This window comes from Sarcophilus harrisii, chromosome 1 (genome assembly GCF_902635505.1).
Source record: "Sarcophilus harrisii chromosome 1, mSarHar1.11, whole genome shotgun sequence".
Lineage (NCBI taxonomy): Eukaryota > Metazoa > Chordata > Mammalia > Dasyuromorphia > Dasyuridae > Sarcophilus > Sarcophilus harrisii.
This window is the reverse complement of record NC_045426.1, coordinates 113,934,281-113,951,126: the sequence shown is the minus strand read 5'-3', so window position 1 is coordinate 113,951,126 and position 16,846 is coordinate 113,934,281. Positions and strand designations below refer to the sequence as shown.

General features: G+C 34.4%; 1 protein-coding gene across 10 annotated transcripts in view; it reads right to left on the bottom strand.

The window, feature by feature from the left end:
• The window catches only part of PTPRD (protein tyrosine phosphatase receptor type D), a 1,049,942-nt gene that overhangs the window by 465,068 nt on the left and 568,028 nt on the right, over positions 1–16,846 (bottom strand). For all 10 annotated transcript variants that reach the window (XM_031947762.1, XM_031947812.1, XM_031947874.1 and 7 more), the window contains one exon: positions 2,397–2,564. In XM_031947762.1, the coding sequence (XP_031803622.1) occupies positions 2,397–2,460 (64 nt within the window). In that variant the 5' untranslated portion in view covers positions 2,461–2,564. The remainder of the gene's footprint in view (positions 1–2,396; positions 2,565–16,846) is intronic.

The window sequence follows — 16,846 nt, the reverse complement described above, 5'->3', positions numbered from 1 at the left end:
TATATATACACACACACACATATATGTATTGTGTACTATTTATATGTATATATTTGCATATACAATAATATATATTATATACTAGGATAATCTATATGTACATATTTGATATATAAACATACACATGTGCATATGTGTAAATACATACAGGTATGAGCATATATATATACATGCATAATGGAATATATACTATATATTAGGATAATATATAGGAATATGTGATGTATAAACACATACATGCAAGCACATATGTACAGACATGCATAGGTGTGCATGTATGAATATATCATATATACCCCATGTATATCCACACTTATGACATGAAACAATTCTTGTTTCATCTTCCCAATCTTAGGTTCATTAATGTAATTGCATTGATGAGATGAGAGAGAAGCAAACTGGGTTGTATTCCAGCTACAGTTGAATATAAAAATCACATAAATTCTCAAAATTAACACAATAACATTACTTTTACATAACTAAAATGTACTAACAAGATACTATTGTGATTTCTTTGGAAGTTGTGTGCTATACCATAAATGAAGGGGAATGACAGAGATAAGTTTCTTGTAGAAAGAGTTGCTTTCAAATTTTGTTGTTTTTTTTTTTTGTTTGTTTTTTTAAACTATAGTCTTGAAAGGAGATGGATCAGTGTTTGAATCAGCCTGCCCTTTCCTCCAAAGATTCAGGAAGTCAAGATGAAGAGTACTTATATATAGGAAAGTATTTGTGTCTGTCTGCCTATCTCTTTCTATATTTGCAAAGTTAAAAGAACTCCATCAATACTGAAAATTATATGTACTGGACTAATACTTAATGAACCAAAAGCATATTTTAAAGTAAATGTCTAAATTTTTTCTGACAATGGAAATATAATACATAAAGCAACTTTACTTTTCATTTTGCCCAAAGTGAAGAATAATTTTTACATAGTGGGAGTACTATACTTTTTTTTTCCAAATTGATTTTTTTTTTCATTAACTGAATTTAGATTTCAACTTTAAAAGCAACTAAGACATAAACCATGTTTTGAAAGAATAAGAATGCCCCATGTTTGGGTCTTTTCCCAGTTAATTATTTGCTGGCTAAAGTGTTAAACCGTCCTTGGCTTCACCTTAGACACAACTCTAGCAGCTGGTCATTAACAGCCTGGAGAAGAGCCCACACATTATTAACCCTTGGTATGCTACAAACACATATGATCTTTATGTGTACTCTCTCATTCATACCCCTCAAAGATTATGTGGAAAAAATAGAGGCCTTTATCTAAACAAGGAAATGGGCTGTTGTTGGGGTCGTTTTGTCAGAACACAGTTAACATGTAAGAGCCAAGATGACACAGAGCCCTTGAATAAGAGACATCCTTAACGTGATCTGACTTAATCTCTCTGAAATAGTCGGTTGGGGGCAGAGGGAGGGAAACTAATGACTGCAGATGTTTTTCCTCTTAACAGCAGCAATAAGGGACTCCCAAAGAGAAAGGCCAGCAATCATGGGAATGGAACCACTAGCAAGAAACCAGCCCTGTCAACAAGTACAAGCAAGTGAAATTTGCTCTCTGTGCTATCTTTTCCAAAAGGCCACAGGACAGCTGGGAAAAGAAACACGTGTAAACAAGGTAGACCTAATGATTTTCTAATTAAAAAGAAGATATTATCTTCTCATTAATTGGCAAGCTAATTGACCAAAACCCTATAGTTTCATAAAATGAGTGCAGTAATCAGAGCTTCAGTTTCTGTCACCAATTTCTACAAACACATATATTTTTACACACACATACACACACACACACATATATACACACACACATACACACACTGATTTCACTGAGCCACAAAGTTGTCAGTTCCGCTTGATCTATTTGGACACTGTACTCCACGACAGCTGTCGGAAATAATACATTAGAACAGCTGCTGTGACAGTTACTAGGGGCTTGGAAGTTTAATTGGACTCAACATGATATTGTGCATTTTTCCAAACTTAGAAATAATAAACACACACACACACACACACACACACATGCACCATACACACAAAGAAGTTTATAATGGGCCTGAATGATAGGTTGCTACTTAGAATCATTGAATGGTTAACCTCCCTTTGGGGGATATCATTCTCCTCATATTGTCTTTATCCACAGTCTGGTAAGAAGTAAATAAAACACAGTAGGATCAGTTCAATGTATAAGAAAGGGGGCATTAAGAGGGGGGAAATGGCAAGGAAGTCATGTAAATAATCCCTTTCAGATACTGGCTGAGAGCCAAGGAGGATCCCACAGTGTCTCAAAATTTACTCCAAAGGAAACTTATTCAGAGACCTGGATCCTAGTGCCAAATGAAAACAAAACTATTCATTATGGTCACAATTCCCATATAGGATGGAAGAATGGCACTTACTCTCGGCCTCAGCACAGAGGATGAAGGACAGGAGTACCACCACTGGCCTGGTTACGTGAATCATTCTGCAGCTTGGCACCAGCAAGCCTTGGCAGCCTCGTTCTCACGGGCCCAGAAGCCACTGCGAGTCTGTCCGGTCTGAAATTTCAGCTGATGGGCTTTCAGAGCCTGCAAAGAAACAGAAACAGAAAAGACAGAGGAAAAAAAGAAGAAAAAAAAAGGGTTAGATTTCTGCTTCTTTTTCTTTAACTTTGTATCACAATCACAATGAGATACACAAAGCATTGTGAAAACATGATAAATTGTAACCACAATCCATCTACATTAGGAAGGAAATCCTTAGGTCCACTTTATTCATGAGTGACTAAATGTCAGCACCAAAGACCAACTTGTCCCATTTTCAGGCTAACCTGAAGTTAACCTCCTCAGATTTCATTCTCCCCTACTCAATGCCACCTTTGGGGCAATAAACCATGAGAATGAACTGTCACTTTTAATGAAACATTACTTGAATACATCAGTAGAATGAAACACACCAATGCTATACGAGGGATTTGAGAGAAGTTCTACCGTGCAGAATAAAAGTCTATTATTGACAACATAATGGAAGCTGCTTTCTTGGCAGTAGGTGAAATGACAGGGCTAATTCAACTTCTCAGGCTAAATGGTAGAAGGTTGAATTTTTTTAAATGGTACATTTGGCTTTCTCCCTGCAGACACATCAACATTTAAGTCTAGTTTGGCTTCCATAAGTCAAAATAATAGTTAGCATGACCTTTCTGAATTAACTTCTTCAAATGGATACTCCTTCTACTGATGTAGAAAGTAACTTCTGGAGTCACAAAAAGACATCCACTTGCTTGCCAATCCTTTAATGATATCTATCCAAACTTATTGGTCAGCAGGCAATAGGCAAACATTCTTTGGGTAGACATTATGAAAACATTTCTACCATCAGAGCTCAAGTTTTTAGGGTTTGGGTTTTTTTTTTGGTTTTATTTTATTATTTTTTCAAAAAATCATATAAAACCCAAGGACATTTCTATGTCACAATGAAGAGCTCAGGAACATTTATGATTTGAAGGGATCTCCAGATTTTTAAGGCTACAAGGTTGAAAAGTTTTTGGGGTTTTTAAGCATATTTTCCTGTAGAGGGCTGAAACTCTTCAGTCATTGCACTGAGGTTGGTTCAGGCACTTAGGGCTAATTATTGATTGGACAATACTCAATGTGCATATGCTTGGAAAAGGAAAATATGCCTTTTGGAAAAGATAGCACAGAGAGCACAAGCATATCCTGTGCTGGCTCAATCATTGGTGTATACAGAGGATTGTAGGAGGGACTAGGGGGTGGAGTAAGACTAGCCAGAGTCACTTGTTGAAGTAGAAGAGAAAGAAGGCAGTAGCGGAGATTCTGCTTCCATCCTGTTCAATCCTGCATCTAAAGACCAAGAATAAAGACTAAAGACTTTTGCTTATCCTGACTCTGGCTGATTCTGGAGTGTCCGGGGTGTTAGTGCGGTGGTCACATTTTCCTTTATTACAATTACTATCATTTATTTGTCCATTCTTTCATTTCTTGAATGAAGGTATAAGGGACTGTACTAGTTGGTGTGGATGAAAGAAAGATGAATTGGTTTAGTGGAAAGAGCAACAGATCATTATCAGAAGACCTGGATTCAAATTCTACCACTAATATTTTATTACCATTGGAAAATTGGAAAATTTGAACACCCTGGACTCTAGGAAGGTTTCTTCTTTGGTAAAATGGAAGGTCCAGAGTTATGATTCCTAAGACATTGAAGGTGTATTCAAGGAAATATAGTTTAATGGGTGAGAGGAGCAACACAGAAATTAAAAGAATATGAAACATTACCAATAGAAACTAGAGAAGATATAGGAGGAATGTAACGCAATTTCCCTCATTTTGCAAATAGGGAAACTGAATCCTAGGAAGGTCCCAGATCATGCAAGTAGAGAGAGTCAGAATTACAAAGCCCTCTTGGTTCCAAATCAATGGTCCTTCTACTTCCCCACATTACTTTTTTCTTGTAAGAGTGACAGCGTTCTGGGGTGATAGAAGGATTCTAAGTTATAAGAAAGAAAAAAAATAAAAGTTCTTACATGGCATGAAAGGCAATTGAGTGGCACAGTGGATATAGCACTTGGTTTGTAAACAAGAAGACTTATTTTCATTAGTTCAAATCAAGCCACAAACACACTAGCTGTGACCCTGGGCAAGTCACTTAATCCTGTTTGCCTCAATTCTTCATCTATAAAATGAGCTAGAGAAGGACATAGTAAACCAATCCAGTAGTTCTACCAAGAAAACCTGAAAATTGGGACACAAAGAGTGGGACACAATTGAAGCAACTAAATAATTGGTTGAAAAAGAAGACAAGCAGAGTATAGAATATGACAAGGTGCTTAAGTGACAAGTTAAGTAGCCTGGATTTTTATTCACTTGGCCATGGGTTTGACTTTGAAGGATACCTGAATACAACAGGATCAAAACCATGATAAAAATGATTCATCTCATAGCTTTTCAAGCTTTTCAATATTCAAAGGATAGAATAAAGAGGTTGAAAACAGGGAGACCAATACTAAGGGTAATAAAAACCTAAACTTGAGTGGGGATAAACACCATTATAACAAAACCGGGAATTCTAGAACTAATTCTTAAGCTCAGTAGTCACAGAATAATTTTATTTTTATATTTGATTTGACTTTTTCTAATTTCTTCCCTCCAGAAAGAATTTGTGAATGTTCAAGTTTAACCAGAATGTCTGAAAACAAAAAGTTGACACCTTTAATTTTGTCATATTGGAACATAGAACACATACAAGTACTGTACAACAAGAAACTCTGAAGGTGTCCCAAAATTGGCCAAATCACTGAAATAACCTGATTTTAAAAAAGCCTGCAAGACAAACACTATTCTTGAGCTTATTAAAAACAACAAGAGGGGGAAAATGATCATATCAATTTTACTACTGTGCATGAGTAGATTATGTCAAAGAAAAATAGAAAGGGAGGAAAAGTCAATCTAATATGATCATTCATTAATATGGATTTTGAGATAGTAAGAAGAATCAAGTTTTAAATTCTAATATAAGTTTCAGGACCTATTAGGGAACACTTGCTGCCCAGCTATGCTGAATTGACTATTCTTATCAATCTCCTCAATAAAACTACCTGGAGTCATTCACAGCTATATCAAAAGAAAAAAACCTAAAAAAAAAAATCTTCCTAGGGAAAGTGTGCAGCCATCAGCTCCTTTCCTTTCTCCTCCCTGCCTTTCATTGCTACCATCCTCATGCCAGCATTTCAAATGACAGCAAAGTCCAGGAGACATCAGTCCTGTCGGACTCAATTTGTGTCTGTGCAAGCGTATCAGAGCCAACTGCTACATAATGACTCTAGTGCTATCACAAAGATGGAGATGTATGAAATGCACTTTCAGGGAAGAGGTGATTTGGGTGTTTCTTGTACTAGAAGGAAGGAATAGCTCAAGAAGATAGAAATAGTTTCAAATAGACCTGCCTTATAAGGCAAAGAGCAGTGTTATTTGTAGACTATATACAGGGACCTTGTAAAGGAACTGCTTGAAATATGAAGAAGCCCTAACACGAATATTTAAGTTACAATCAGAATCATTAATAGTTTTAAAAAATGCTTTATAGGCAAAAAGAAGTGTTACCTTTCGATTCCATAAGGCATCTTGTAAAGGAACCATTTCGGAAATATGAAGAATCCCTAGCATAAATATTTAAATTGCAATCTGGGTCATTCATAGTTAAAAACAAATTAGATGCAAACTAGGGAGTAAAGAGAAAAAGGGGGATACACAAACACAAAATGCTCTAATGTTTAATTTAGACATTCATTCCAGGAAAGCCCTTATTCAATTACTAGTTGGTGCACAAAAGTGACACGGTTCTTAAAATGAAAAGCTATCATGCACATCTGGAATTTGGAATGTAGATTATAGGGCAGAAAAGGAAAACAGATTTAAAAAATATTCCAACCAGCAGCTTTTGTTGTTTAGTCATTTAAGTTGTGGTAGATTCTTTATGACCCCATTTGGGGTTTTCTTGATAAAGGTACTAGAGTGGTTTTCTAGTTCCTTCTCCAGCCCATTTTACAGATGAGAAAACTGAGGCATACAGGATTTGGTTAGCCCACAGTCACAGAGTTAAGTATGTATCTGAAACCACATTTGAATTCAGGTCTCTTGACTGGACCTGGGTCCAATGCTCTATCCACTATACCAACTAACTGCCCCAAACAGCAGCTTACAGGGTTAATTAATTTTATAATCTTCCAGAATTATGTAGCTGAAGAGTTAGCAAAAACAGGCAGTGAAGAGAAAAAAGAAAAAAAAAAGAATGGAGTTGCAAAAGTATTTTGCACCTAGTCACAACACAGCACTGACTGCCTGTGATCAATAATCATTCACAAAAGGCAAGGCCAAGTAGCCCACTTTACATTAGCTCTGTCTTTCAACAAGAGGTTATACTCTTAAAAAGGAATTAGTAGGTAAGAAAAGAAAATGTGTGGGCTTCTTAATTCCCACAACACCAAGTCATGACATGAATGAACCTCAGAAAATGTTAACTGTGTAACTTTGCAATTAGCCAGTCTTTAAATTTGTGTGTGAGAGAAGCAGAAATAGTGAAGGGTCAAGCAATCTATGTGATTGTAGATTAAAAATAGAGCCAAGAGTGCCCTTATCAGAAAGTTGCTATGTCACCATTTTAAGTGTTCACACAGGGAGACATCTATCCTATTGTCTTTCTTTCAACATCAATAATGTCACCATTTTGTTTTGTGGTGTTTGTGTGTGTGTGTGTGTGTGTGTGTGTATATGTGTGTGTGTTTCTGTGTGTGTACATACTTGGCACTGTATGGTGTATGTAAATATCCGGATAAAAGGACATAGCTTAGCTATATATATTAGGTTTTTTAAAATATTTTTTCAGACTGAAAATAAAGGAGAAAATAGAGGCAAAACTTGGACTTGGAGTTTAATTTCTCTCTCTTTTTTTAACTGGAAAATCATGTTGATTATAGAACACTAACTACAAAAGAACAGGTGTTATTGAACTTATTTTCCATAGTCTGTCTCTGTCCTTACAAGTACATTTTTGATTAAATTTAGATCAAATCTCTAGAGAAATAAGACTAATAACTACATCAAACCATTCCAAACTAGTATTAATGTTCCCATTCAACTATAAGCTTCTTGAGGGTAGAAACTATCTTATACCACTTTTTTCATATCCAGTGCTTGGTACAATGTCTAGAATATAGTATACATTTAGCAAGAGCTTATTGATTAATTATTGATTTAGTGTTTACAGAAATTCATTTAAATATGCTATTTCAACTCTTTCTTCATTAAACTCTACAATTGTTCACATGAAAAGATATGTCAATAGGTTCATATTTTTAAAGAGTAAAAAAGAACATTTATACATGTGATATAAAGAACATGTGAGGTGTTTCTAAATAAAACATCTCCTTAGAGAGCCACTTGTAAAATAAAAAGGCTAATATTTGTATAGCAGATTGTGCAGTAATAATAATGTTATACTTTACAGCACTTTCAATTTAATTACCCTTAGGAAATCATGGCATTTAGAAGTCAGTGGGCAACAATTTCAGTTAGACACCGTCATGCATTCTGAATATAACACGCAACAGAAAATTTTGCTATTTTTCCTCAAAAAAGAACTTCAAAATTCAATGAGCTAATAGTTATTAAATGGGAAAATTCCAAACAAAAATGTGGGTGAAGGAGCCAAAATTCTTAAGTAAGGACATGCACTTGGGAATATCCATTAAGAATAAAAAAAAAATTGGCAGTCTTTAAATGACTCCCCCATAGATGAGACAAACTACTAAAATATGTCTTGGGGAAATAATTCATATAAGCTGACTTCATCCTTATATACATAAAATTAGGCAAGAATAGTAAAGTAAATGAACACAAGTATGACGCAAGAAGACTCATGCATAAGTGAATAATAATCCATTTCTAAGATCATATTGAGACCTAAGGATCATACATACATAAAAATGAACTACTTCTCAAGAAAGAAACATTTTTTTATTCTGCAATCTAAAAATCTAAAAATTAATTTCTTCTAAGGGGGAAAAGAGCAGAGAAAAGCACCTCAAAAGAACACACTTTTTCTTTCCTTTTTGGAAAACAAATTCAAGTCTTAAATTGTGTTAAGGCTAGGAAAAGCTGGAGAAAAAGGAGGGATAAGATAAAGAAATGTTTCATTGCTATGAGTTAATGGTTCTTTTGGCCACAGCAAATTCATACTATAATCTACTAACACAATTAACAGTAGTTATTTGCATTTGCTAAGTGACTACTGAAATAGCAGATCTTTGAAATACTTACAAAACTATGCAAAATAATTAACCATCATATTTCAGCACATTATAAAATAAACCAAAAGAAAATGTAAAGTATAAAAAATCATCTGATTAGTGAGCTTATATAGTAAAAATTGCTCTTTCTATAAAGACAAGATAGCTAATGAATATGTCAAAAGACTCTATGTCTTTAACGACAACACTTAGAGTCAAGTCAATAACTATTAGTCTAAATTTTACACATTACAATTCATTTTTAAATTAATATCAATAGCACTTCCATAGGTATGGGATTTCAAATAACTTAGCATTTAAAGAGCATATGAATGTTAATTGCTTTTAAAAATAGCAAAACCATATTATTGATATTTATGATGTCTTTTTCTGTTCCTTTTGGAAAGTAAAAATCATGAATGCCCTGAAAAATTAAAAGAGAGGGAGCAAAATCCTTGTCTCCTCAACCTTCTAAAAAAAAAAAAAAACTATATATATCTGAAGGAAAAATAAAATACCTCCTTTTTTTAAATCCCTAATTTCTTGTGACTATTTTATATGATAAAATCTTCCTAGGAGACCACCTGCAATCAACTACCAAAAGACAGTGCAATCATGGATAAACTCTTTAAGCAGCTTATACTGTATTCATGTACCAAAAACAAGTTCAAGTCTCACAGTATTCTATGGTGGGGTTTTTAATTGTTATTTGTTTATAAAATTAATGTTGTAATATTTACCTTTTCAATAACTGGGGAAGACTACTTTTTATTTTATTTTCATAAAAGATACTTGGGAAATTGAGGAAAACTGAGAAAGTGAGTCTCTCTCTCCAAAAAAGAAAAACAGTTGGGGAGGCTGGTTGATTCTGTAAATACAGAGAAAAAAGGACAAGGCTATTCTATCATAAGTACTTCTTGGACAACCTTGGACAAATCACTTCAGCTTGGGTTTTCTCAGGTGAACTTTAACTTTTAAATGTAACACTGACTTGGACATACAGCTTTAGACACTTATAAAGTATGTGACCTTAAGTAAACTATTTAACCACTATGTATGCCTCAGTTTCCTTATCCTAAAATAAGTATGATGATATCTTCTACCTCCCAATGCTGCTGTGAGGATAAAATGAGATAACAATTGTACAACACTTTGTAAACTTTGAGATACAATATGAGGGATCATCACCATCATCAAGTGAGGGGTTTAGATTAGACAATATCTAATATTCCTTTGCACATTAAATACTATAATGACAGAAGTTTGCAGACTTTTTCTTAATAGACAATGCTTCTGTTTTCTCTGTTCTTTTTGACTAAATCCATACCATGGTTGTTTCTTTAACTTCATTTTATAAAATCATCAGATGTAGAGCAGAAAGTAACCTTAGTATTTTCTAGTTGAATCCCCTTATTTTTCAGACAAAGAAACTAAGTCCCCAGAGAGTTACTTGACTCAAGTCAAATCTTGCAGATATTCAATACATCTTTCTTAAAACTGGTTGCTATTTTAAGTATCATCAAAAAGTTACTGATGCAAAAGAAATAGAAGGAATTCCAAATATCATCTGATAGAAGCTAATTTGCAATTCTTAATTTCTCTACTTTTATTTTCCCTTCATCCTCATCTACTCAGGCACTCTCTTCTCTTGACTTTATTCCCAAGTCCTAGAAGTACTGGATTCCAAAACTCTATGTATACTGTTCTAGTGATTTTCTTTCTCTAACTCTATTCTTTGAGTGATCTTAACTCTCATGGGTTCCACTACTATCTACGTGCAGATAAATCTGAGATAGATTGCTAGCTTTTTGAGGGAAGGGATTGTCTTTTGTCTCTTTTTGCATCTCCAAAGATTAGCACACTGCCTGGTGTGCTAATAATTAGGGACACAATAAATGTTCACTGATTATTGACTGATAGCTCCAGTATCTCTCTTGAGATACAGACTCACTTCACCAATGTCTATCCTATAGATAAGAAACTTATCAAATATAACCCCACCAAATGGTATCAGTAATTGATCTTTTCTGCTTCTTCTCTTCTGGAAGGAGTGAAAGTAAACCTTAGCTAGGTCTCAGCTATTATCCCCACTTGTGAAAAAGAGGGGAGCAGGGTGATAATTTATTTATGCAACATTTTTAGCTGTAGAGTAAGGGGGGGGGGTGACATACAATGACCTACACAATTCCTTTTCCTGTTGTCTTATGTTCAGTGATCAGACAAAAAGTTATTGGTACAATCTTAATAGACTGGTTAGGAAAACTTCTGACATCCCACATAGAATCATCACCTTAATTTATTTTTTTAATGTTTCCAGCCAACCTTTGGCTACTTTATATTTGGATTAAAATCAGAACAGGTTTTTTTGTTTTGTTTTGTTTTGTTTTTAAGCAGAATATAATAATGAACAGCAATACGGAGAGGAATTTGGGGAAGAAGTAAAACTTCTGCAACTTCCCTTATTTTTGAAAAAGAAAGTCCAATTGTCAGCTTCTATCCAAGATACCTATTCTGATTCAGCTGAGGACCAAATCCTCATTCCTCTACTGTTCATTTACTTCCCTTTTCCCTTTTTTTTCCCCTTTCCCTTATTGCCCCTTATGTTACTGATTCTTTCTAGCACAACTTACTAATTTCTGGGAAGTTGCTGTTCACTTCTTCTCGACCCTGATCCTTTCCCTGACTGTGGTCTTGCTAGCTTCAAATTTTCTTACTTTAAGATTCTCTGGCTCTGACTCAAAGACCATGGTAGTCCAAATTGCTATTAGGCCTTTTACATAGATCCTTAGAGCTACAAAATTCTCAAATGTTTATCATTTCTCAAACTCTATTATCCGGCTCTAAAATGGTAGCTTTCTCCTTCTGAATTCTTTTAAGTTTTTGAAATAGAACTAACACTTTTTGTCATTTAAATTTGAATCTCATGTCCACTCAACTTTGAACTTTTGTTTACCCCACATATCCAGTCACTTGTAAAATATTATTTTCTTCTGCCACCACATCTCTCAAATCTGTTTTCTTATCCCCTCTTAAACCTGGACTATGATAATTGCCTCCTCATTAGAGAGAATATATCATCCAAACAGTTGCCAAAAAGTTATTCTTAAAGCACAGGTTTGTCCACGCCATTCCCCTACTCAATAAACTCTTGTGGCTTCATGAATCACTCAGGATAAAATACAGAATCCTCTCTTTGGCATTTAAATTCTTTACAATCTGGCTCCAGCTGAATATGCTGGGCTTTTAAACATTACTCTTCTTTCTTGGGTTAAAGCTACCAGCTGGATTCACATCTTCAAAAATTAAGAGAAGTAACAAAAGTTCTACTCCATCTCCTGAGTTTCTCTTCGAAGATTCAAATTTTGCCTTCTGGAACTGCATAGAGTAAGATGACACTAATGTTTTCATCGTATTTTCTGTTTTCCAGATTAAGTATCCTCTCTTACTTCAGCTGTCTGACAAATTCAGAGTTTAAAGTCCCATCACCATCCGTGTTCATCTGGATGTACTACAGTTTGCTAAATATTCCTCTTGTCACCCAAATAGCCTAATTGTAATATAGTCCTCACACCCTAAAATCCTGGTTTTCTTCATGACTCAAATCAAATGTCACTTTCTCTGGTAGCCCTTTCCTATTCCCCTTCCATTCTAAAATTATCTTCAATCAATTCTGTTTGTATCTCTAATACATCTAATGACATATATTGTCTCACCATTAGAATGTACCTAAAGGGTGTTGTTATTGTTGCTTTTGTACTACAAAAATAGTACACTGGATAAAAAATATTTTGGAACCACTATCATAGACTGAAAGAGGATACACAAGTACAAATTTACTACACACATACACAGAAAAAGCTGCTTCCAAGTAGAAAATGTGGAATCCAACAATCAGGTTGCAAGCACTAGCACATGTCTGAGTCAGAGAGTTAAGTCTTACAGATTATTAACCAGAAATAAATTTTAGAATTCTAGAAGGTAACTGTATTTACAACATGTAAACACGTGTCTGTGACACCTTAGGCATATTTATCCTGTATATTACCACAAAGTTCATTTTTAAAGTGAGGTGTGGTTTTTCACGAACTTTCAACTGTAGGCAGTAGAGTTGTTGATTAATCAGATTGAAGCATGACTACCCATCAATGGTGGATATTCAGAGCTTATACAAAACAGCAATCCACTTGGAACTATTTATGCTTGACTGCATTTTATTACAAGATGGCTGAAGGCAATACTACTATGTAGAAAGAAGAAATGAAGAAGCACAATGGTTATTTTTCAGAAGCAGTTGGCATTATAAAATGATTTGATAATAAAATACAAAAATTCCTGGAGCACTAAATGTACTATGCATTACCTATACTAAGACATGACATAATTGCAATGGTGGGAAAAGATTTGTTCAGAATTGCTCTTTTGGAAAATCTGTAATTTTGAGAAAGACTATAAAATACTGTCATTTCATTATGCTTGCATAAAACATAAAGAGAGCTTAAATACAGAGACTCAAGGGAGTTTAAAGTCAAGCCTAAAGAGTCTCCAGATCAATCTATCAATAAATATTTATTAAGTTCCTACCATTGCACCAGACATGGTGCTAAGTGCTCAGGATACAAAAAGAGTTTGTAAAAGATAGCTTCTGCTTTCAAGGAGCTCACATTTCAATGAGAAATAAAACATGGAAATGAAAATATACAAAAAAAAAAAACTGTTAAAGGACAAATAGGTAATAATAGGAGAAGAGCTGAGAAAGCCTTCCTATAATAGATGGGGTTTTAAAAATGCATTTTTTAAAAATAAAAATCATTCCAGAACTCAACTTTAAATTTAAAAAAAGTGGCCTACTCAAATGGAAAAAAAATTCTAATCAACTATAAACTGAGAACTTTAGCTTAAAATTGAATAAGCATCATATGGGAGCATTTATAAATGTTCAGTTTTAGACCACTGGTACAAGGTCACAATCAAGATTTTCAGCGTCCTTATTTGCAAGATTCATAACAACTAGATTTCATTCAGGGAAAGATTGTTGTTTGTTTTTCTTTTTTCAATCACACTGCCAGAAATCAAAACAACTTTGTTTTTACCCCATATCCTGGTAGAAGATTCCACCTTATTTATTTCAACATGTCCATTGTTCTCTGATGTCCATGTCTTTTGAGAGAAGTACATTAATCTCTGCAGGTATTCACAGACCCTCTCTGATGATTCATATAGATCTGTTTTGGAATGGTCCTTTGATAACCTCCCCTTACTGATTTTGGTTACCACAATTAGAATTCTAATATTGTTCCTTTTAGATTCTCAGCCAACACCTCTTTCCTCATATAACATCATGTCCTAGATAACTAAAAGAGTTGACTCCCTCTCCCACACTACTGTCCTATAAAAACATTTCCAATAAAGCCATTTTGTTCCATTTAAAGTGTTCCTGCAATGAGGATAAATTTATTCTGGTTACTTTTTAAACAAACTGAAGTAAATCCACCTTAACATACAGAAAAAAGGACAGAGACTTCAGCTCATGGCAGTCCCTGATTCTAAACTTAAAACTACAACTGTACTTAATAATAATGATGATGATGGTGATGATAGTAAGGTAGCATCTAAGGCCAGAAAGTATTTCAAAAAAGTTATATCATTTGACCCTCTAAATAATGCTGGAAAGAAGGTGCTATTATTATCATCCCGATTTAACAAATTAGCAAATTGAGGGGAAAATGACTGTCTTACCCAGGATTGTACAGCTACTAAAAGTCTAAATTTGAACTTGAATCTTCCTGACTCCAGGTCCTAGTGTCTAATCCCTATCTCATTTAGTTTCAGTAATGTTTTCTTACTGATTCTTCTTATAATTGTCCATAAACCACTATCATGCATCCTAGCAGGCCTTCTAATAACTTTCCTTTTCAGGATTTAAAAACCAAATCCTGCCATGAGTCAACTGCTGCCTAGCTTGCCACATTAATTTTCCAATCTCAGTTGTTCTTTTAATATCATAACATAGGGTACAGTGCAAGGTTTCCATAATTACTGAAGACTTAATACACCAATGAGCTGATATATGATTCTTCTTTTCCCCCTACTAATCACTAGAAGAGGTTTGAGTTTCCTAGTTTCTAACTTCACAGAAATAAAGATAGAGGACAGAATGCAATTTCAATGCACAGAGGATTAAAGAATTGTATCCTCTACCCTATTCCAATGATAAAATTTACATTTTTTGGCTACTTTATTCCCAACTCCAATTATTCAAGCATAAGGTATGGCTCCTCATGGCTGATCACTGAATTCATTTTCTTCTCTTTTGACATCGATCACCTGGTATTAAAAGAAAAAAAAAAAAAACTTCCCACAATTTAAGTTTCCACACAACTGATATAATCACAAATTAAGCATTAGTTTTTGACTTGCCTCTGGATACTTTAATCTAGTTCCTAAAATTAGGAAATGGGGTGAAACTAAAGTTTTTACCATTCAGTCTCTCTTTTAACTTGGTAGAGTTTTTGAGACTGAAACTGAATAGTGGCAAAATGGTTGTGAAAACTGTTTGAAAGTAGCTTTTTAATCAAACCAGATCTTGCCTGTAGTGACATACATGTTATTAACATGAGAATCAAGGGAAGTATAATTTTCTGACCTCAATTATCCTTCAGAACAATAGCAACCTATTCCCTTAGGCACCAGAACTGCTGTCAAGAATACTCAAACTAATCTCAGTAGAGCTCTCATCTCTAATATGCTGGCCTACAAATAATGGTAACAACCAAAATGATTTCTTCTGAGGGAAAAAAAATATACTTCATATAATGAATAAGAATATGGAGAGTATCAAAGAAGAGCTTCAATCTGTCTGTAAATAGAGTATTTAAACAGCTAAAGTTCAAATATAGCATCTAGAATGCAGTGGAATCTTGAGGATTGTAATGGTGTCCCAAGTTTTGTTTAGAAACTCCAAATTGAAAATTATGTCCCTATACAATACCACCCACCCACCCACACACATGCACAATAACTAAATCTTTAAAATGAAAAGGCTAAATAGGTGGCTATTAAGAACGGTAAAGACCATCGTTATTCAATCCCTAAGTGACTTTAGTTTCAAAAGGAATAGTAGATATATAAGAGAATGACAAAGGAGGTGGCTACCCCAAATCCAACAGTATTAAATGATACAATATAAAGTTTACCACTTAGTTGATTTTCTCTCTGCAAATGTCCATAAAGCCCCAAAAGAAAGACTGATGTGCTAAATCTCAATTTCCCATCTTTGTAATCACTGAGCCATTAAGAAAACATTTACAAAGCCTTGGCAGTTCTGCACAAAATTGAAAATCTACACCTGAACTAGACATTTTAAGAACAAAAATAATTCTTCATATTCTGACAAAATAATTGATTTTAAAAAGACTGCACTATCCCACTGTGTTTTTGTAGTTTATTTGTGTGCACGTGTACATAAATTATAATTAAACTACTTATTTATGTGAGAGATTTCATGGGAACCACAAAGACATGAATGCAAGTTTCCCCTTTAACATACACTTGCTATATGATACTGGGGACATCACTTAAACTTTCAATATTCTAAGTACAGAGAAAGTGCCCACCTATATAGAGAAAGTTGCCTCATATGGAAGTTCTATATGCCAATGAAATCACAGATTAATTCCCTATCTAATAATGCATATTTGTGAACAGAATAGGGAATTAATCTATTATCCATCAATCTATCTATCCTCCCTATCTACACACACACACACATATGTATTTATACACACACACATATATGCATACATCTATCTATGCATAATTTATCCAACTGATCATTCAAAATTTATTAAGCACCTTCTGGGTACAGTATCCTTAGCTATGGAATTCTTTGTTCTCTATGTCCTAGGCACCAAAAAAAAAAGTGGGTCCACAACACTTAATATATTCTGTGAAGACTGTATTAGACACTATGTGCGGGCTTAATAATATGATCCTCAATTCAACAGAAATTCTGTTCCCCCAAAAACGTGCAAACTGAAGGTCCTAGAATTCTGACATAGAGATTTTCTC